General features: G+C 36.6%; 2 protein-coding genes across 2 annotated transcripts; one reads left to right on the forward strand and one right to left on the reverse strand.

Moving 5' to 3' along the window:
• Positions 1–236: 236 nt before the first annotated feature.
• LOC118752932 (muscle M-line assembly protein unc-89-like) lies at positions 237–17,941 on the forward strand (the record flags this gene model as incomplete). Its single annotated transcript, XM_036487781.1, has 6 exons — positions 237–479; positions 4,967–5,012; positions 5,076–6,380; positions 6,447–6,840; positions 17,084–17,461; positions 17,671–17,941. Coding segments are annotated over 6 exons (2,396 nt in total), but the record flags the coding sequence as incomplete, so codon positions are not given.
• On the reverse strand, positions 547–2,286 carry LOC118752933. The gene is made up of 3 exons (XM_036487782.1): positions 2,019–2,286; positions 1,755–1,948; positions 547–1,689 (listed from the first exon to the last, which is right to left on the reverse strand). Exons 1-3 carry the CDS (start codon positions 2,165–2,167, stop codon positions 656–658), a joined length of 1,377 nt encoding a protein of 458 aa, XP_036343675.1. The 5' UTR covers positions 2,168–2,286; the 3' UTR covers positions 547–655.
• Positions 17,942–22,043: the final 4,102 nt, after the last annotated feature.

Raw genomic sequence — 22,043 nt, forward strand, 5'->3', positions numbered from 1 at the left:
CTAAATTCTTATATGAGAATTGAAGTCCGTTGTGTTTTTAGCTTAAAAATTACTTGTTTTAACTAAGTATGAAGAAATATATGTATTTTTTTAAAATAAATTAACAGTATCTTTCAATTGGGCCACATACGAGAATTAGCATTTTTGTTTTGCAAGTTTCTCGTCTTTTTCACTTTGAAAGTACTATAAAACACGGCTAAATTTTCAACCCTTTTCTGAGAAGTCCTGTTTACTAGCTATCCCATATGAATCTATATTATTTGTTGCGAAGCCGACTTTCATACTCTTTCATCCTTATTTTTTGTTACAGCCGGAATACTATAAAGACGCACCACATTTCCGACCGGTGGGCGACGGACCAGAATACAGGCTGGAAATACCCAGTGCCAAGCTGGACTTCACTGGCACTTACTCGGTCATTGCGAGCAATTGTCATGGTGAGGCAAAGGCCGTAATATCATTGCAAATTTTCGCTAAAGGTAAGTACATACAAGCTCTCCTTTACTATCTATACAAACATACATACATACATATCTACGAAGTAAATTTCTAATTTTTAGCCATTAGCAATAAGTGGTTTTATTAAATGTTTGTTTTACGTTCGACAAGATTACTTAATGTGCGCGTTAACTAATCTAATTACTTAAACATTACTTTACGGACTACTTAAGTAGATTTTAACCAAGCGTGGAAAAACCACATCCTTCCAAAAATCCTCAGCTGCGCCAAGCAAGCTGGCTACAAATTCCATATCGGCTTGCACCCAGACGTAGTGTAGAGCACCGTTGGTATCGAAGGTGGGACTAAGCACACAATAAAGCGCTTTTGTCACATTCGCCATATACATTTGGATTTGTATTTGTGCCATGTATTTAGGCGCAATAGTTTCACGGCCTTCGAGGTACTTTTCGAATTCCTCATCGGTTTTTGGTGCTTTTATTTCGACGATGTGGTCATCGGTGATACCATCGGGCGATGCACATATGTATGGATAGCTTTCGTTCAGCAATAAACCGCATTCACTGTACGTTTTATTCTCTAGTTTTTCAGTCTGCTTCAATATAAAGCGTTTATGCTGCTTTAATTGCTGCTTTTCCTCAGCATTGTACTCACGCTCCTTGCAGAACAATAGATCTATAATGTTTTCATCCTCTAGAGAATCCTTGCGCGATGCAACCCGATGTATGAGTGAACAGCGTAATCGCATGTATTGAGTTTCTAACCAAATGGGAGTCTTATAACTTGTTTTCGAAACTTCTGCAAGTCGTTCAAAGAGTCCCTCTTTAGCTTGATCTTCCATGTGTTGCACAAATGAACGAGAATCCTTCACACCATTATTGGATGCATCCAACATTATGTGATGTATGAAAAGTGGCTCGAACTCGTCCAATACAGATCTACAGTGGCGGTACAGCGCTGAATCTCTTAAACCTAAATTCTCCATTTCATCAAGTACAGTATCGAAGAACGCTTGCCCTTCTGGCTCACTAACAGCAGCTGCCTCTAGATCGGCTTCCAAACGTAGTTCATCACAGGCGAATATGTCGCGAATACGTAGCGCCTCAACACGTTCCTCTTCAGCTAGCGCTTCTATTTCACTACCCCAATAGTCTCGTATGGCCGGCGCATCGGTATCTGTACTTTTACGATGTAGCCAGAAGATGAATGCGAGTATATGTGGACAAGATTCTACATAAAGTTGGAACAATGACATCAGTACAAGTAACATTCTTGGAATCTCAGTGTTAACATACCCTTTTTGGTGCACTGATCACATTTCGTCTCTGATATCTCGTCCTTTTTCTCATCCACCTTCAGATCTACATTTATGTGTGCCTCATGGTTACCGCCAGTAGCTGCGGGAAATACCACCGCGCGCAAATCGAATACATCACCAGCTCTTCTGACTTGTACAAAATCTACGCGTAAATCCACATTATTGCTATTACTAGAATTTGTTTAAGATATATTGATGTAGTATATTTTATGGAATTCAATCAATTTAATAATAAAAGTACCTGCTAGCAGGCTGCTGCTTCTTCCCGCCACCGCCGCTGGTGGCAATCTTTGTGACGAAACCGAAAATCGTCTCGCTGCGCACCATCGGGATATTATTAATGTCCGCTTTGCGATACCCCGGCTCCAAATCCATATGCATCACAATCATTTTGTGCCAAATAATTATTGGCAGCGGCGGTAGCTATTAAAATTGTTGAAAATTCTGTGCGGACAATGGAAGTGATAAAATAGAAGCTAAAATTAGATAAATGCTTGCAATGCTGCCAGATGTTGGCGGGAATGGGTGTGTGCAAAAAGTTGTTGTAGGACCGTATGGTTACCAGGCTATTGAGTTTTCTTTTTGATTTGTAATTAAAATTTTTTCTTGAAATTAACAACACAGCTTGAATGTGCATTTATTCAGCTGGCAAATTATAATTCATTTTTTTGTTTGAATGTAGGCATTTGTATAGATATTTTTGTTTAGTTGCAAGCTGGTTGTAAAATTGTTGCTTGTTTTAGCTGATTGAAACAGCGTGGCAGTATTATGCACAATTCACGCGAGATGGCGCTCGTGATGATAGAAAACAAATTGTTGCGCCTAACTGTATGCTATGATAATTGCAATTTAAATGGTCGTATTGTCATTTCCTTCTTCCGACGACGGTTGTGTGTTTGTTTCATTTCCCGCATAAAGTGTTCATTAATTTGTTAATTTATTTAAATTTTGTTATAAAAATTAATTAAACCACGGCATTGTTCTAATGAAATTAAACATTTATTTACCAGTTTAAAGAATTAATAGATTTGTTCGTTTTGAAGAGTGAATTTATGTGTATTAGTTTATTTGATATATGCTCCTTGACTGAGAGCATTTGGACCTCGCTGATGCCACATCGAAAGGCATCTCACAGCTGTTCGGAGCGCTGTATAATGGCATGTATGTACATATTTATGCACGTTTTGCCTTGTCCCAATTGCCGCCGAGCGATTTGAATACTGTGCTGCGGCTCTGTACTTTGTTGACGATTGCGGCTGTGTGGCGGACAAGGAAAACTTGCTATGAAAGGAAACCACAAAAACTTTCGGTTTTTTTTCAAGGCTGGAATCGTAGTGTTATCGGCCTGTATGCCCAAGCTTCAGCTTGATCTCCTTCGTTCTTGCGGTAAGAAATGGTCTCGGTTCACTGCTAAGGGAAAAGTGTTAGGTTCGGTGCAGTAAAGAAGCTGAAAAGGTCTGAGAAATAATCATCATTATGAAATATGATTACCCGACGCCAAAATCGAATAGTTATTGGCGTATGAGATCAAGGAAAGGCTCTCATGTAGAATAGTAATTTCGATTTATGAAAAGTTTTAGTAGAGTCAGGACACCACAACAATGCTGATGTACTTCTAAGCGCGTAAATGGCGGTAGTATCAAGTCCTCTCAACTATGTTCACAACTGGGGGAGAGAAAGACATCGGGCGATGTGACTCCCTAGGTTCCCAGGTTTCCCGAGTTTCAGTAGTTGCACACCACCCTAGCTACTTTCTGCTTTTCAGTTATTACCAGAATGATGAGCGACAGTTTAATGATTTGGAAAATCCAGCCGTTGATTTCAACTAAAGCCTTCATACTCCAGCCGAACCCTCGAAGAAGGTAAGGCTATGGCTGCCGTTGGGTATGGCTATGTATATAGTTTAGAAGAGAGACACATTTAGGCTCAATGCACCCAATGTGTTTCCATTTGCCATGCTATCGAATACAATTTGTCCCACTTCCAACTTTTAGACCCCTTTTAAAGCCATCTATGTGTATGGTTATAGAGCTTTCTTGTTGCCCCATACTCGATTATCTTCTCATTCGTTCCAGATTGGGACCAGGAGTTATGTAGTCTGCGGGCCTAAAAACGTCGGAGTAGTTGGCTATTATTCGTTAAAGAGCTTCCGGCTATTTTTTAAGAAGTCTTCTATCTTTAAATGGCTCTGTAGGACTGGCATTCTGAATGGATTATTATTGCGCAGTGCCCCGTCAAAACTCCCCTTTTAACCAGTGTTATCGCTTTGCATAGTGGAAGCGCTTTCCATATAACCTCACTGAGTCCACTGAGGGTCTATATATTCCCGAACAGTCTTGAATTGGCGGCCAAAGATACCGCTATATTTCTACGCACATGAGAAGGATGACCTTGGTGTGCATGATTTTGAAATAGTCAGAGGCGATGAAGATGTAAGTCAGGCATTTAGAGGCCCAGCTCGAAAGCGACATCAACAAGTCTATGACCCTGATAGCTGAGTGGTTATAATGTTAACTTAAACTCCCGAAATAAACCGAGCATCCAAATCGACCTCGCCCATTTTATAGCTTGCTATGTGACCAAACTGTCGCAGCGGATGGGGTAGGGCAACTTCTCAGATAAGATTGAATTTATACACCCTTTCACCACTACTTAGGTTTTGTTGTCTATTGGAGGCTCTGGAAAGAAGGAACTGTCATGTGGTTGCTTATGCGGATGACCTGCCGCTTATCTATTCCACTTAAAGTCTATTGTCATGTGGAAGCTATTCCGGAAGCCAAACATGAAAGAAAGCAGTGGCGGATCCAGCGGGGCGGCGGCGGGGGTTTGGGGGTTAAACTACGTGCCAGTCAGTGGGGGACCCACGGGGGGTGTTTTAATGTGGCACATGTGTATGTATAACACCCCCGTTGGTCCGCCAATGACTGACACGTAGTTTAACCCCCAAAACCCCCCCGTTGGATCCGCCACTAAAATGAAGGGTAAAGAAGGTTTCGCTAGATTTATATTGTTGTAGGGATACCATAGCCAAGCATTGGAGTCTCTGGAGAAAGGTGGTATACACGTTATTAAAAAATGTCTGAAAGTGTGATCCAACAGCCCATAATATAACATATGTAAAGAGCTTCTTAACTTTTTGGTTTTTTTCTTTTTATAATTCTCTTTCTTTAATTCTCAAATATTTTTCAGATATACTAAATAATTTATCAATGGAGAAGGGTTCTATACGTCACGGGTAAGCCCCTCCTATTGAATTCCAATCAAGTTTCTTCCAACAGATTACTTTAAACAATTTCAGCAACGTTGAAACCTTCCCGCGCTTCATTCGCCACCTCCGAGACTTGCGCTGCTGCGATGGCGACGCCATCACTTTGGAATGCCATGTTGAAGCATTCCCAGAACCGGTAATCATTTGGGAGAAAGATGGCCGCGTGCTGCCGAGCGGCAAAGACTTGACAATGTCCTACGATGGTATCAAAGCCACCCTTAGCATACCACGCATTTATCCAGAAGATGAGGGCGAATATACCTGCGTCGCTAAGAACAATCTCGGACGCACACTTTCCTCCGCCTGCATTATTGTCGACGTGCCCGAAGAAAAAGAGAACATGCTGAATCGTCAGCTATCACGTCCCAGTGGTTTGCTGTCAGCCAGCTCAACTCCACGTTCAACGCCACGTTCCACACCCAATCGTTGCTTCTCACCGCGTCGCCTCTCCTATCGTTCGTCACAAATCGATCTAAGCGACGGACGTATCGGCAGCTATCGACGCGCAATGCTGGATTCGCATTGCGTAGCTGCGCCGAAATTCCTTGCCATTCCCCACAGCCGTGTCGTCGAAGAGGGCGATAGCGTGCGCTTCCAATGCGCAATAGCTGGTCATCCCACACCCTGGTCCACCTGGGATAAAGAGGGTATCATCGTTACGCCTACTGCGCGAATAGCTGTGAAAGAGGTGGATGATTTGCGTTTTCTGGAAATTGATGAGGTCACATTCGATGATGCCGGCTTGTACCGCATTACTTTGGAGAATGATTACGGACGTATTGAGGCTACAGCACGCCTCGATGTGATTGGTCGTTCGCGTTACTCGCGTTCACCTTCCGCGCGCAGCGTACGCGCATCCTCATCACGACGCAATGCACACATACATCGACGCATTATGGGACCATCGACGGCGATCGGTGGCCGCATGGCCTTGGCTACCGGCTATCGTGGATCCTCTGTGCCATCCTGTAAGTTCTATAACAATGGTTATGAACTGGAGGAGGATGATGAGCGCGTGCAAATCGTAGTGAACGAACATGAAGCGCTGCTATGTATTGACAATGTGACCGAAGCCGATGAGGGCCTGTACACATGCATTTTGCAAGGTGAACACGAGCCACTGCTCTCCAGCACCTGGGTGCAGTTCCAGTCAACGGAGGATGAAGCATTGGCTGCGCGCCTAAGAGAGCCACGTATTTCCCGTTCACTTCCCACGCAATTGCAGGCATACGAACGCGATACTGTAGATTTATGCCTAGAATTAGAGTGCGCAGAGCCATATAGCTACACCTGGACGCGCAACGGTGAGTTGCTACCCGACGATGAGGACTTCAAGTGAGTACCCATTTAGTTTTCCGAGTATCATAGAGTCCTACTATGTATCTCCTCTCTCCAATGCAGTCAAATCGATCACGGCAATGGCATACTCTGTCTGCGCATAAACGACGCTTTCGATTTAGATTCCGGCGAGTATGCCTGCGAAGTGCGTACTGCTGCCGGTCTAACTTGCAGCACTGCTTGTCAGCTTAACATTATCGAAGCCGAAGAGGAGCGTTTGTCTGCCTTAGCGCAGCATGAATGTCAGCCGATTTTGCTGAAATCACCGCTGCCGCTACTGACGAATGTTGGTGCTGCTGAAGTGGCATTTTGCGCGCGCGTTTACCCACCCGAAGCCAATGTACAATGGTTTGTCGGTGGTCGCGAAATAGTAGAAGAGAATGAGGATGAAGCCAGCGAGCATGAGTCATTCGACGATGATGACGACGACGAGGACAACGACGGCGCAGTGATAAAGGTAAGTGATGGAGGAGAGGGAAGCTATTTTCGACAGATGAATTTTTGGAAGAAAATTCCGCACGCGATAGTGACTAATATTTAATTAGTAAATGTATTTTTAAATTTGAGCGGAGCAAAGTGTTCGTATGTACTTACATATGTGTGCAAGAGTAAGAATACGCAGACCCTTTAGGCAAATCCACAAGTACCAAATTCGGGCGCTTCTAGCGCATTAAGAATTAAGTTTTTAACTGTACAAGAAAAAGTAAACATATTATATACGTGTCTCCCTTTTTCAATTCAGTAGCCTTAACTTATATTGTATAGCCACTTTTCAAAGGCATAACGTTTTATATTTATTTCGTATCAATATTATATGTTCACTTTAAAAATAACCAAGAAATATGTCTCGTTTGTGAATCACAAAAATTTAGACCCAGCTTTTGTAAGACCCAAGATGTATGTTCAGTTTTTAAATGACTAAAAATGTATATCCAATTTTTGATGATCGAAATTACATTAGTCCAATTTTAGAAAGTCCAAAAATGTCCAATAATTATGTCCTAACATTTATGTCCAGTTTTTAGATGACAAAAATATTTGCCTAGTTTTCAAAGTAACCAAAACGTTATGTACGTATGTATGTATATCAAGTTTTTAAATGACGAAACATTTATCTCCACCAAAAATTTGTCTCGTTTTCAAATGAACAAAAATTAATGACCGGGTTTTAATTTAATTAATTTACATTTTTTAAATTGCCAAAAAATTTATGTCAACTTTTTGAAATAACCAACAAAAAAAGTCTATTTTTAAAAGGCCAAGAAATATATGCTGAGCTTTTAAGTGACTAAAAATGTATGCACCAGTCAAAAAAATACGAAAAAATGTATGTACACACATATGCCAAGTTTTTATCTCCAGAACAAAAATGTATCTCGTTTGAAAATGACTAAAAATGCATGCCCCGTTTTTAAATGAGCAGGTTTTGTCCGGTATTAAATATCAAAAATTATTGGTCAGTTTTTAAATTGCCAGAAATAGTAGTGCAATTCGAAAAGACCTAAGATTTATGTCCATATTTTAAATGGCCTAAAATTCCCAAAAATGTTCGCCCAATTTTTAAATGTCGACAAATTCATGTCCACGTTTTTAATGCATCAAAAATGTATGCCCAGCTTTTGAATGACTAAAAATTTAAGCCCAGTTTTTAAGAAGCAAATTATTATATCCAGTTATATAATGACTAAAAATTAATGTCCAGTTTTTCTTTAATGAGTAAACATTTATGTCCAGTTTTTATGTGAACATAAATTCATGCCCAGCTTTTAACGTATACAAAAATTATGTCCTGTATTATATAATATATATATGCCCAGTTTTTAAAAAACAAAAAATTTATGTCCAGCTATTACTTTCAACCGTTCAGATTACTTAACCGAAATGTGAAATCTGGAATGCATACTAAAATATCGCTATTAAATGCCTATAATTTCTTACCACATACATAAAGATGTATGTATGTATGTACATATCTTCTATAAGCGACTTTTATACGCAAATTCATTAATCTAGGTCAAGGTTGCATCAGAGCTCAGAACCATATGTTGCCATGCAAATGACTGCCTGCTTTCTTTCTCGGCAAGCCTTTCAAATTTTGATTTCAACAAACATATCGCACATTGTTCGAAGCAAGTGCAGCTGTGAAACTCTTTGCAAGCAATTGACTACAAGTACATATGTACATACAGTAGTCACGACTGGCCAATCAATGTATTGCTTAGAGAATGAACAAACGGGAAATCTCGTGTGCATGTACATACATAACTTCGCATGACCATGCAATTTTGACCCTCCAACAGTAGGTTTATTGCGAATATTTTTTTATCATTTCTTTCTTCGACAATTTGATTTAAATTTTTTGGAGAACATTTGCGAACACTGAAACAATACATAGTTGACGTAAATTTAATGCAATGGGGCTCTGGAAAACTCCTTCTGAATCTGTTACTTTGTATGGAGAGAAATGGTTTTTGTAACACTGTGCAGCAATTTTAGGGCTGAGAGCGCCAACCAAGTTATGTTCCAACGGTAGAGTCAATAATTGATTTAAGAGGATTCTTTTCCACTTCATCACAATTTTTTACTGTGGGTAAGAGTATTCACTTGTTGGCCATAAATTTAATTATACAAGGTTAAGTAAATTTAAAGACTTAACACTTAATATTTAAATTTCGATGCATTTTTATTTGATAAAAAGTTCGCACTTTGCCATTATATGTGGAAAACAATACCGTTTAAATCTCCTCCACGGAACCGTTTGCCGGACTGAGCTAATTTTTTATAATTTTTCACACAACCCGAGCAATAAATTGACAGTCAGTTTTACGGCGATCACTTGCCGATTCTATAAATACATTTTTTTGCGATTAAATTTAACAGAAACAAATTACTTAGATCAAACCCAATCTTATCAATACTTTGAAAGTCCTTCCACATAAGCAACGCGCTTACCGTTTGTCTTAAGGTCCCATCGATTTTGAAACTACTTCAGAATAAGCATCAAAATACTCATTCTGCTGGGAGTTAAGAGGTTGAAATGTTCAAAGAAAAAAATGATCACTAAATTTTACTACAGATCTCTGAAAACCAGAATTATCCATATAAAAATGTTTGACCAGCAAGTTTAGACTTAACTTCACTGCAAAAATTGTGATACGTTGAAGTACATTTTTCTCAGAGTTTGATTACAACACTTGGACGGTAACGTGAGCACAGTTTGGTTGAGACCCTAAAATAGTTCATCCACTGTGCGATTGGTGGTACACATGCACATTAGACCGCACCCTCTTACAAGCAAAGAAAAAAAGTTCGGAGTGTTTTAGGTCCATGAACGTTAGAGCCACAAACATCGATATAACATAATTCAAGGTCTTACTGTAAATGCCGAAGATATGACAAATAAATTAAAAAGGTGACCCCTATGTTCGCTGAAACAAAAAATTTCGAAAGTTTCTTACAAAAATAATTTAGAGTCATGGATGTAAGACGAACTTTTTTTCTGGTACAGTCTAATGTACATACATACATATATGCATGTATTTTAAAATGAATAATACATTTTTACAAAAAAATATTATTTTTATAAACGAGTATGTAATTGCTATCGATTGTTCACATGCGTGCGAAGGTGTTTTGTTTTTATTTTTGTATATTTTTTAATGTGTTGTGGTTACAGCTAACTGACCGCTTGTCAAAAAAAAAAGCAAAACAACAACAAGACATACATACATTAGTCAGCTCTAAATATGTTAATGAATAAATAAAATAACAATAAAGATTGCGAAATAAAAACATTAAAAGAATTGACATTCATTGTGTCAGCGATGATGGCTAGCTGGTGGCAGCACAGCAGCAACAACAGCAAAAGCAACAAGTAGGGCAATAACGACAATGAAAGTGGTTAAAATATGAGGGCAGTTTGATAAATCAGTGTTACTTTTTTAATAAAAAGGATTTCGCCTTTTAATTTTTGGTATACCTTGCAAAAAAATGGAATTTCTCAAGGCCCTAGTTAGACACTTGTTTCAGTGATAACCTCTGGATTCAACCAAAATCTTTTGCCGCGGAACCATATCTTGAGATTAGAAATTAGCAAATAGCCGAAGGGGGCCCCCTATATGCTAGATAGGGCAGGAATCGTAGCCCAAATTGTAAAAAGTAAACAGAATTAATTTTTTTTTCATTTTCGCCGAAATTTCCAAAGCTTCGCTGTAAAGTACGAACTAAATTACGCAGTACCCCAGTAAGACATGGTTTTTTGGGCAGGAGCAGTGTTGGTTTTAAAGTTACTGCGTGAAAATTCAAAAAGTCACTGACTTATCAAGCAGTCCTCGAAAGTAAAAAAAAATTGTACAAAAGCGCGAATCACAAAAATTTGTGCTTCGTTTAATTTTTTATTTTTCTTAACTTCAAATCGTCACAACAATACGTCGCACAGTGGTATGAGGATGGCGGAAAATTCAAGCTTCGAAATTCATCCAAACATCCAAATAAGCGGTTGGTTATATTCTAGACATTACTACTAACACGTTTTAAGATTTTTTCTGAGAAAAGAGGCAATAATAGTATTTAAAGGGCACAGGGAGTGTTGTAAATATGAAACGTATTTCTACGCAAGAATTCGGATAAATATTTCAAGGACTTAAAATTTGTAGTTTCATGATTGATTGGCGCTGAATTCGCCTTTGCTTTTAATGCCAAGGGTTGCACTTTGAGAGGGTTTCATCTTTTCTCTTAGTCCCTTCAGAGTTGAGAAAATTTATATGATTTCACGGATTTTCTATGGCTTTATGTAGAGTTTAAGTACCTTGCGGCGCCGTGCCGAGAAAGGTGACTGGTATAAGAATATTCTGTATACTCTAAGCTAATAGAAAAATAAATTTTAGCCACGTTCGCCTGCGTCCCTTTTATTAATTTTACATATACTGAATGCCCTTGTGTCTCTATATAAGCTTCGACAAAAAAAGTAATCGTCATCCGATTTTTTTGACATTTTCTATGCAGTACTTTTGTGTAGGAATAAGGCAGTATCCAAATGATATTTATACGTCGGCGAACTTCCATGCCCACTATGGGCAGATAATATCCAGTTCTAATAAAATTTGGTTTTTATGTTAATTTCTGTATGGTTGGTGGGCGATGTTGCTGGTCGACTTTGACCATCTTTCTGATGTATGTTTATATCGTTAAAACTAAAATTTAAACCGAATTTCATTAAAATCGGTTAACATTTACCATTTCCGCCCCTCTTGAAGTGGGTGTGGCAGTTTTAAAATCTATGCCATTTCTTATACATATCGTCGCCTGGGTAAAAGATTGTCGTATGTTGATTTCGGCAGGTTGTGGGAAATCGCGATTGAAGTTTAGAATGCAATTTCTCAAAAACGCGAAGATAGATATTCTCCAAAGTCTTTGAAAATGTTACTAGTTTACAAAATTCTTAAATTATTTAATTTTTAATGTTTAATGTTAATTAGCTTTGAGTTTATGAAGGATTTTCTTTAGTAAAATTTTGTCGTAAGCGTTATTTGTTCGCAATTTGGCAGCCACTATGTATGAAACACGACAAAATGTGATAAAAATTTCTACTAAATTAACGACACTTTTTAATCAATATCTCGGAAACTAAAGGAGATATCCAAAAATGGAGGACGTCATTTTTAAGATATTGATTATGGCTGCATCACTAACTAAATTTTTACTAAATTATAGAAAAATTTGTAGTCAATGTGAAAACTGATAACACCAATCGAAGACCTTATTTCAAAATATATAACTGCATCTAGAACTAAAAATCGTCAAAATTGCGCTTACGACAATCTTTTACCCAGGCGACGATATTTCTTTATCTCGAAGCGAAAATAGTACAAATAAAAAATTATAGCAACATCTTTTTGCCGAATTTTCTATAGGCATCGTCCACTGTGCGTCGTTAGCCAAAACTGCGTAACACTCCCACAAAAGCAATAGCCAACATACTCGTATAATTCGAAAAATGAAAAATGTGAGATATACCCACTTAGGTGCAATTGACGCTGGAAGATTAACGCCAGCGTTGGTATGCGCGCCGCTCGACTATTCGACGCGCCGACAAGTGGTGGCACACAAAAGCGATCGGCAAACCGCGGCCTTTAATATATTTTTTTATTAATGTACATTTGTACATACATATTTACGTATGTACATATGTAGATATGTATGAAATTGTATCCGCTACTTTGGGAACTCCGCTACCACAGCGCGTTGAATCACCAAACTAAATAGTCGGATCGTTCAGTTGCCGTAGAACTTCGACGTCGTGAACTTCCAAAGCGCTATCAAATCAAATGTTTGTTTACAACGAAATTTGGCTTAAGAAATTAGTTTACCAAAATAAATATATATTTCCTTAAGAAAAGTGTATGAAGAACGATAACAACAAAATGTTACTCAAAAAGGTAGCTACAAAGTCGCTTATCTATCTATATAATAGAAAAGTTTGCCATTATTCGGTGGATTTCAATGAAAATGATAAATTATAGACAATAAATATAAACACACATATGTATGTATGTATGTATATGATAAGGTTCCAGTACAGAACGCGCCAGGCAGGAGAATAATTTTTTACTATCACTAATGTGAAACTCACCTTTATGTTCTCCTCGTACTCATAGTTACTTCTATTGAGAGCTAATTGCTAGACATGCTTGTTCATATCGACGACTTTGTTGTTGACACAAGTGACTTTGGGAAATGCGGGAGCCCATATTTTTTTAAAGTTAACTTTTGTATCGCCAAACATTTAATTTTTTTTTTATAAGTGCACAGTATACGTTGGCGAGCTCTTTGGATAAACATTATCTATGCATTTTTGATAACCTAAGTGAATTATACTTGTTGAGTGCATTTCGATAAGTAAATACATATCTATGCTACCTGCTTTAGTGATTAACTCGTATATATTTGTTTTGTGCTAAACTGAATTAATCACGAATTAATTTAAGAGTGTGAAACATACATACATACGTGGTGGAAGAAATAATAGAAAATTTTTATTTTGACCAGTTTTGGCTATATCACTTTTGTTCATCCGATGTTTAATATTTTTGTATAAAAGTAAGCGCACTATATAACACGCAAAAATTATAAAAAATCAACAAATTTTACCAAACTCAAAAAAAAAATCAAACTTTTTGATCAGATTTTTTTTGACGCAGTTTTATAGGGCATTAAATTTTAGTAGTTTAAAGTACAAATTTCCAGAAAATCTACAAAATAGCGTTGATTTTCAAAAATTTGTTTGTTCACGCCGCTAGGTATTTTCTTTCATATAAAAAGAAACTTTGAGCATGGTCGAGCATAGGAACTTTTTATGGAAGAAAATGCACAACACCGTCAGCCAGAAAGATTATTAAAAATTAACGCGATTTTCTAGATTTTCTTGAAATTTGCACTTTGTACTAATAAAATTTAATGGACCACAAAACTGCATACCGAAAATTTTTCAAACAAAACTGAATAAAGTTTGAAATTTTTGGAGGATTTGGGTAAAATTTGTTGAATTTTTATAATTTTTGCGTGTTATATAATGCGCTAGACTTTAAGACAAAAATATTAAACATCGGTTAAACAAAAAATTAAGTTTAATAGACTATAAAACTGCAGAAAATTCAAAAAAAAATCTGACTAAAAAGTGTGAAAATTTTGGGAGAATTTGGTAAAGTTTGTTGAATTTTCGTAAGTTTTGTACAAAAATTAAAATGTGAATTTATAAATATATTAAACATCGAATAAAAAACAGTAATATAGCCAAAACTGGTCAAGATAAAAAGGTCCTATTATTTCTTCCATCACTGTATGTATGTACAATATGGTGGTCCAAAAATGCGCGTGAAAAAGTTAAGTCCGAATTTTTATGCTCTCACCCCCTATACCGAAAAAAATATATCCCTATTTTTCATTTTTAAATAGAAAGAAATATTTAGAGGTCGCTTAAACCGCTCAAAGTGTCCCATGTATTTTATAAGGGATAAAAAACAACTGTTCGTAGAAATGGTATAGACATCTTGAAAATCAATATTTTTCGATCGGAAAACTCTGTTTTCTTCAGAAGATTCCCAGAAATAACATCCAATTGGTTATTTAACAATTTTTTTAATAGGAACAATATTTCATAGGTCCGCCAAAATCCCCAGAAAATGGCAGAAAATGCCAGAAAATGGAATGGGTGGAAAATAAAAAATCTTTAGTATGAAAAAATGGTTAAATAAATAACTGGGAATTGTTATTGGAAGTCTCCTGAAGAGAACCAGAGTTTTACGATCGAAAAATATTGATTTGCAAGTATTCCATTCCATTTCTACGAAGAGGTGTTTTTTCCATAAAAAATACATGGAAAACTTTGAGCGCTTTGAGCGACCTCTAAATACTTTTTCATTTCAAAATATAAAATATAGAATACTCCTAGGGGTCGAGAGCATTCAAATTTGCTCTTTATTTGTTTTGCACCACCCTAATGTACATGCATATGTGTGCTCTTAACAGGTGTTAGGGTCGAGGATAATCTCTTTCCACTTACGGCTCTACAGGTCGACGGGTGGAGCCAAGTGGTGTAGCAAAACTTAAAAAATTAAACAAACAAAAAAGTTTAGGGGGAGCCGCGATATACTTGACTAGAGTACGAAAATTGTCGCGCCCATAGGCCATAGAAAACCCACTGTGAAAACCGAATCTTTTTACTTTTTGCGGCAGCTTAAAAACATATTTACATGTGTATATAAGGACTTCTACTATGACTCGTTCAGTCTATAGGAGATTATAGAGAAGATCGCAGGCGGATGCAGGAGGTGAGTGCAAAAAAGTCATGTTAAGAGTTGATAGAAAATCTTGTTTAGCTCAGAGAGGGAAAAGTAAAAGTAGTAAATACAAAACTTGACAACATTTACTTACCCAAAGACATTCTAGAATCGGCGCGATATCAACTAGTTGCGTTTGGCTGCTAACCGTTCAATAGCAAGTCTTATTTTTTCAATTAAATTTTTTTCTACTGTTTTTCATTGTTTTGTTTTTCATAAAACAATTGACTTGGAAATAAATACATGTGCTTTACATTATACGGTTTAACAAACCCCCTGTCGTCTGACACTTATATCGAGGTTCATATTTCAATTTCCTAATTGCCTTAAATTGTGAACAGTTGCAGTTTAGAAATAAAGTTCTTTCAGGGCCATTTTTATTGATATCAATATTGTAGTAACTCCTTTATCGTGTACATCAAATTTAACTTTGTAAACAGGATTTAATCCTTTAAAAAATATTTTCAAACTAATACCTTTTTAAACCGTTTTCGTCTGATACTCGTGTTGTGATACATATTTAAATTAGCTAATTCCATTAATTCATGTTGAGTTGAATTTTTAAATCCGGTGGCAACCCTCCTACATATACTTTGGAAATAAATGTCTTCAAAGAAATTTAGATTGATATCGATATTGAAGTAATTTATTTAACCCATCGCATATAGTACAAAATAAATTTCATCGAAATCGGAAGAAATTTAACATTTCCGGCCACATTTGTGGGCCTATTTGTATAGACATAAAACCGAACACGTTCAGAAAAAACTGGAAGATATTCCAAAATGTGCCTATAAAAAAGACTCGATGATTCATTGGAATATTATCACGCGTCAATGCGCGGGATCAATGAATATTTCGTGAAAATGGCGTAGAGGAAAAGATAGGTCAAATGCAGATGATGTTATCTACATATTTAGTATGTATTTGTTTATTTTAAATATTTATATTTTGCGCTCAGGAGTAGTTCAAATTCTCTCCTGCTGTATGCATGTAGTGACGTATTTACTTTATTATTCCCTTGGTTAAATTTTTTATCAAGCAATTGAGAACAAAATTATTTCATGTTGAGAGTTACTGTACTCAATTTCTCCGCGGATCACTGCATGGAGCGCAAGTGTCTGAGAACATACTTCCAGTAATTGGCATTTTGCGATCGTATTGATGTTTCGTTGGCGCTCCAGACGCCCCAATTGGCCACCTGCCCGAAGCGTTGATTATTCTTATTATTTCATCGCTCGCTGTCGGCATTCTTGCCAAACTGAGACATGTAGCCGCAACCAAGTAGTCCACTAATGGAATTTAAGGCTGAGCGGGCGCAGTTAATTAGCACAGCTGCGACGGGCTGCTTTGCCAGTTCGGCGCTGATTGTCGTCGCGTAGTGTTGCCTTGCGGTTTTCCACAATTTACCGCTGCAATTTTCGCGCTTTCTTCTGTTTGACGTTTCATTCTCCTGGTTTTGTTATTTTTATAGCTGGTAGCGCGCAAGTAAATACAAATTTATTGTCTTTTAGTCGGATAATTGGCCGTTTGTGCAAATAAATGTAGATAAAAGTGTGTTTTGCATAAAATTTTATGAGTAGATAATTCCCGCGCTAGTGGTTTACTAGTGTACCAGCTCCTAGGTAATACATAATAATTAGACGTTTATTTTTATTTTTTTTTTGGCGCGCGTATGCTCTACAGTTGCTCCCTTTGTAAACGAAGTCGGAATACTTTTCATTATTCACTTTACATACACAATTAGTATTTGCATTTTTATCTGAGTGCGCGTCACTTGTTTGCTTTGCTTTCTCTTTTTCGGCGCTGTTTTTTTTATCATTTTCGGCTGCTGTTTCAATTGCGGCTTGGTTGGTACTCCAGCAGTCGCGTACGACGACGCATGTATCCAACGGGCCAGACGGCATACGCATACTCCGCATACAGAACGTCAAACAGCGACATTGCGGCGAGGTGCAATTGAGTGTGACACATCTTGGTAAGCCAAGTTCGACGCTACGCGCTTACACTAGCCTCATTGTGCTGCCAGGACGCGCGCCTACAGCTGAGCAGACTCCACGTCCACATACAAGTGACGACGCTGATAAGACAATCGAGGCGCTAATACAGCCCGAGCAGGTCGAGGTGCCTGCATGCATTTTGGAGGGACCACAGGATTGTACCGCTCTCATAGGTGGAAGCGTTAAGCTAAGCGTCAGCTACGAGGCTGTACCGCGCGCACAAGTCAGCTGGTTCAAAGGGGTGAGTACATGTATGAAATATATGTATGTATTTATGTAGTTGAAATATTTTTATTTATATATTTAATTTTTTTTTTAAATGCAAGTTGAGTGGGCTTCCAGCCCACTTCGACAACTGCATTCTCCTCTGGATTTGTTTTCGTTTTGCGTAATGGCACATGCATTGCTTTATTTTACCATAAATGTGCTTTAAATGTTTGCGGTATGCAGTTGCCGTTTGACGATTGGGCAGATGGTTGACGTTGGCGCACCTTTAAAGGTGAATCGCTGGGAAACTAGTACGCAAACTGCGTCATTGTAAATGGTAATAACACAAGGCGACTTCGTCATTAACGCCTTTATTGCTACATAAGGGCTTACAGTAGCTGGAGAGAGGAATGGATATGAGGCGCATTATTTATAATGGCAAATCATTTCGACGTTTATATTTAGAAATCGCAAGCAGAAATTATAAGTGCTCGTACATACAGTAGCGGGAAAATAAATATGGACGCAACATTTTAACAAGTTTTGGCTTTTTTTTTTGTTTATTTAATGTTTGATATTTTTTTTAGCTCACCATCTAACGAAAACCATGCAAGTCCAAATTTCACACTTTAGGCAAAAATTGTGAAAATTCGACAGTGATTCATGAAAATCTCGAAAGTTTTTAATCCGGGCTTAAAAAAAAATATTACGCAGTTTTGTAGCCCATGAAATTTTAGTGCAGCAAACTGCAATTTTGAAGTATCTGGGACTTAACTTTAATTTTAGTACTTTTTGCGGACAGTGTCACGCATTAATTTTCTTCCGTACGAGGTATTGTAAGTATGTTCGATTTTTTTTTATGGAGGAAACTAAACAACACCGTCACACAGATTTATTGAAAATTTCGCGTCCCTGTTTATTCGCCCGCCGCTGTATATGGCGCTAACAGAAATAGCAATAGTTACGATAATCGAATAGCTAAAATATAGAATTATTGCTACAACTCGTGAGCTCCCCTAATGTAATACTGAAATACGAAATTTTTAGTTCCACTATTTACCTATTCTATGATTCCCCAAACTCGATCTTGCGATTTCCATTAATTTTTGCTGCATGCCCTATTCTCTATTAACTTGTTATTGTAAAGCTTCGCAAAGAAATACTAATCGAATGCTTAAACTCCTCTTTTCAAAGTAATAAGCCCTGCAAAAAAAATCGACTAACCCTGAACCGGTGTGTCACTAGCGAATCCTGAATTGTATACTATTTTATTTAACACCACAGCCATTTCCCATTTTTGGCCGAGACCAAAAGACTTAGGCAATTCCCGCTCACCCTTTTTTTTTTGTAAATTTCTTCCAGTTACTCATACCAACAGGTCCCTACATTGAGGGATATTTTCACCTTATCATGCCTAAGAGAGCGCAATCGTTGTACGAACATTTTTATGAGTTTGACGTTGCCCATGTCCCTGGTAGTAAACAGATCATACTAGAGCTGGGATGCTATCGATAGTTGAAAACATCGATAGTATCGATATTACTATCGTCATGAGAGGTATTAAATTGAAATGCTAAATTGCTTGAAAATTAAATAATTAATGAATTTTTAAAATTTATAAATTACTTTGTAAATTAAATACATTTTTTTAAATTTGAGTGCATTAAAAAGAATTTCTTATAATAATAAAATAAACTTAATAATTTATGCGTCTGAATTATATATACTTATGTATATACACACACTTGCATACACTTGAATAGCGACAGGCAAAATCTGAATTTATTTTTTACATGGAAAAATCAAATTCGGATTTTGTTTGTCCCTTTTGAAGTGCAAAGAAGAGAAATTGGCTATAATAATACATATAATAATACATACATTTCAAATACTAAAAAAACAAACAAAACAAAAGATATTCGTTTAAATTGACAACTCATACTTATAAAAGTTCAACTGAGATCAAATACGGAGGCGCATATCAAAATCGGGACAAAGGAAATTATTACAATTTTACCATATTATAAGAAAACGAATAAAGTACTTGTCAAAATAATAGCACCACAACATTTTTAACAGTTTTGACTATTTTTTTGTTTGTTTAGTGTTTACTAATTTTTTATAAAAGTTGTATTAAACATAAAAAACTACAAAATCATTAAAATTTCAAGCTTTTTAATTCGAATTTCTATACAAATTTTGTGTAAGCGGTTTTGTAGCTTATTAAATTTTACTAAATATAACTCAGTGTAAACTTATAGTTGCTAAAAATTCCAATAACTAAATTTTTTTTTTGCCGACTGTATTGTTAATTTTCTTGGATAACAAAATAATGTAATGTAATAATGTAATCGATAGTGGCGACAGTTTCCAAGTATCGATATTACTATCGATAGTATCCCAGCTCTAGTATGTACGCCTACCTGACTTTACGGGTGTTTTCCAGACAGAGGTAATTGCTATCGCCGAAGACCATAACATAGGCCACTGCTTGTCGCAACACTTCCGGAAATGAAATTGCTTATGAGTTAGTGAGAAAGAGTTCCGGACTAACCGATTTAGAGGCTGGGATCTCACTTCTAATCGCATGGATATACAGGGAAATTTCCCCCATTATCTTAACGACATTATCATTTTTGGTAAAACAATTACCAGAACGGACGCTCAGATGTACGCTCGAAGCATGTTTTACACCTAACAGCGTGATTTAATCGTCTTCTCACTCTTTAATGAAATGCTCGTTAAAATGTCTCGTTGGTCTCCTCATCCTTTTCTTACGTCAGTTATGACCACAGAATGCAAGCTTTGGTGTGAGTTGTGCCTACTCGTTCATTGAAAATAAGTACACATATACATACAGTCAGCGACAAAAATATGCATACCCTTTCGATTTGACGATTTTAATTACATATACATATATATTTTCCATACAAATTTTTCCAATTTTTTTATGAAAATATATTTCATTCAACAGCAAAAAAACACAAGAATAATATGTATATATTTTTTTATTTCATACCAAGTAAATTGTATCGAAATTTTCAATTTTTCAATTCGATTTCTTTGACAAATTTTGAGTATGTAGCCCATTAAATCATAGTATAATAAAGTGCAAGTTGCTACAAATAACCGTTAAGTTTTTAGAGCGAAAAAATTCTCAAAAATCAACGGTATATTCTTCTAAGAAACCGAATTGAAATTGAAAATTTCGATAAAAATTTCTTGCATTTTCCCGAGTTCTTAATGAATGCTGTTGAATGCAGGGACCGAACGTAACAGTTACTGATGAAAACTGTCATTGAAAAATTCATTATGAAGCAAATGTTCTACAACTAAGTGATACATACCAATCGATTTATTTTTTCACCGATACTAAAATTTGAAAATAAATTTTTATTTGCAATTATTTTGATAAATTAAAAAGAATAAAAATAATTTTTGATTTCTGAATTATAAATCCAAAATAACAAATATTTTTGTTTTTATATTATATGTCTTAGATAACTGTTATTGAAGACTTTTATTTATAAAAGTCATAAATGAAAATCAGTCAGTTGTTATTTTGGATCTATAAAATTAAAGTCCGAAATAACGGTTATTTAAGGAGTAATTAAATAAAAGTCCAAAAAAAAATTATTAAAGAGCGATTTTTTTTTAATAAAAGTTGTAACTGTTACGGTCCATGGTTGAATGAAATATATTTTTATAAAGAAGTAATTTTTATGCAAAAAACACAACCGACTTCAATTATCTGAGGGTCCGAGACTCGGCAATTTTTTTTTAAGATAAAAACATCAAAACCTAGGGTTTACACAGGGTGTTGTCCTCTCCCCGTTGCAGTTTAATTTCTACATTTCGAAACTCCCCCAACAACAAGAGGCAGAAATCTCTCCCCACGACACCAATCGCCTCTTTACATGCCCACTCAATCCAACTCACGTATTGAATCCTACTCAGTTCAGCTTGCGAGTATGAAACTGTGGCCGATTTTTTTTGCGCTCGGTAAATAGTTTATTATCCTACCTAAAAGAAATATTCTCATGTTTCTTTAACTAAAAATGTCATAATGTCACAAGAGACGTTCTTATTAGAAGCACGTTCTACATAATTAGTTCGCTTGGGAATGTTTTGAATTCACTTTTTGCGCTAAACTATTTATCAATGCTCCGTCATTTGGTGTGAGGTTTTATGTAGCTCATCATTTTCCAACTCATTTAAAATTACTGACGTAAGCAAAATTTATAAAATATATAACGCAATTAAAAACAAAAGTAAAATGCTTAGATAAACATAAAACAAAATAATTTTGAGTAAAAAGAAGAAAAATGTCACGATCAGTTTGCGGTGAAGCTACAGTCCGTGGTGGCGTTTGCCTTAACACCCAATTGGCGCAATATGGGTGGCTATGTGCATAGTACATATATATTTGTCTTAACACTCCTACATACATACATATGCATATACACCGAAAACCACAAGAACAATGTTATTTTCTGTGGCTGTACTCACAACCAAGGCTTGCTCACATTTCCAAGGGCTTATTACGATAAACTCGCAAAATGGCAAATGGGGGGGGTGGCTAACCGGCGCTGAGTGACTGACTGACTGATGGACTG

The sequence above is a fragment of the Rhagoletis pomonella genome, unplaced genomic scaffold, assembly GCF_013731165.1.
Source record: "Rhagoletis pomonella isolate Grant_MI unplaced genomic scaffold, Rhpom_1.0 Rhpom_scaffold_01972, whole genome shotgun sequence".
Lineage (NCBI taxonomy): Eukaryota > Metazoa > Arthropoda > Insecta > Diptera > Tephritidae > Rhagoletis > Rhagoletis pomonella.

Excerpts from the sequence above, each read along its gene's own strand:
- LOC118752933 (XM_036487782.1), bottom strand. The coding sequence starts at position 2,167 with ATGATTGTGATGCATATGGATTTGGAGCCGGGGTATCGCAAAGCGGAC. Across the intron at positions 1,949-2,018 it reads AAGCAGCAGCCTGCTAGCAG|TAATAGCAATAATGTGGATT; the intron begins GTACTTTTATTA and ends AACAAATTCTAG. Across the intron at positions 1,690-1,754 it reads TGATCAGTGCACCAAAAAGG|AATCTTGTCCACATATACTC; the intron begins GTATGTTAACAC and ends AACTTTATGTAG.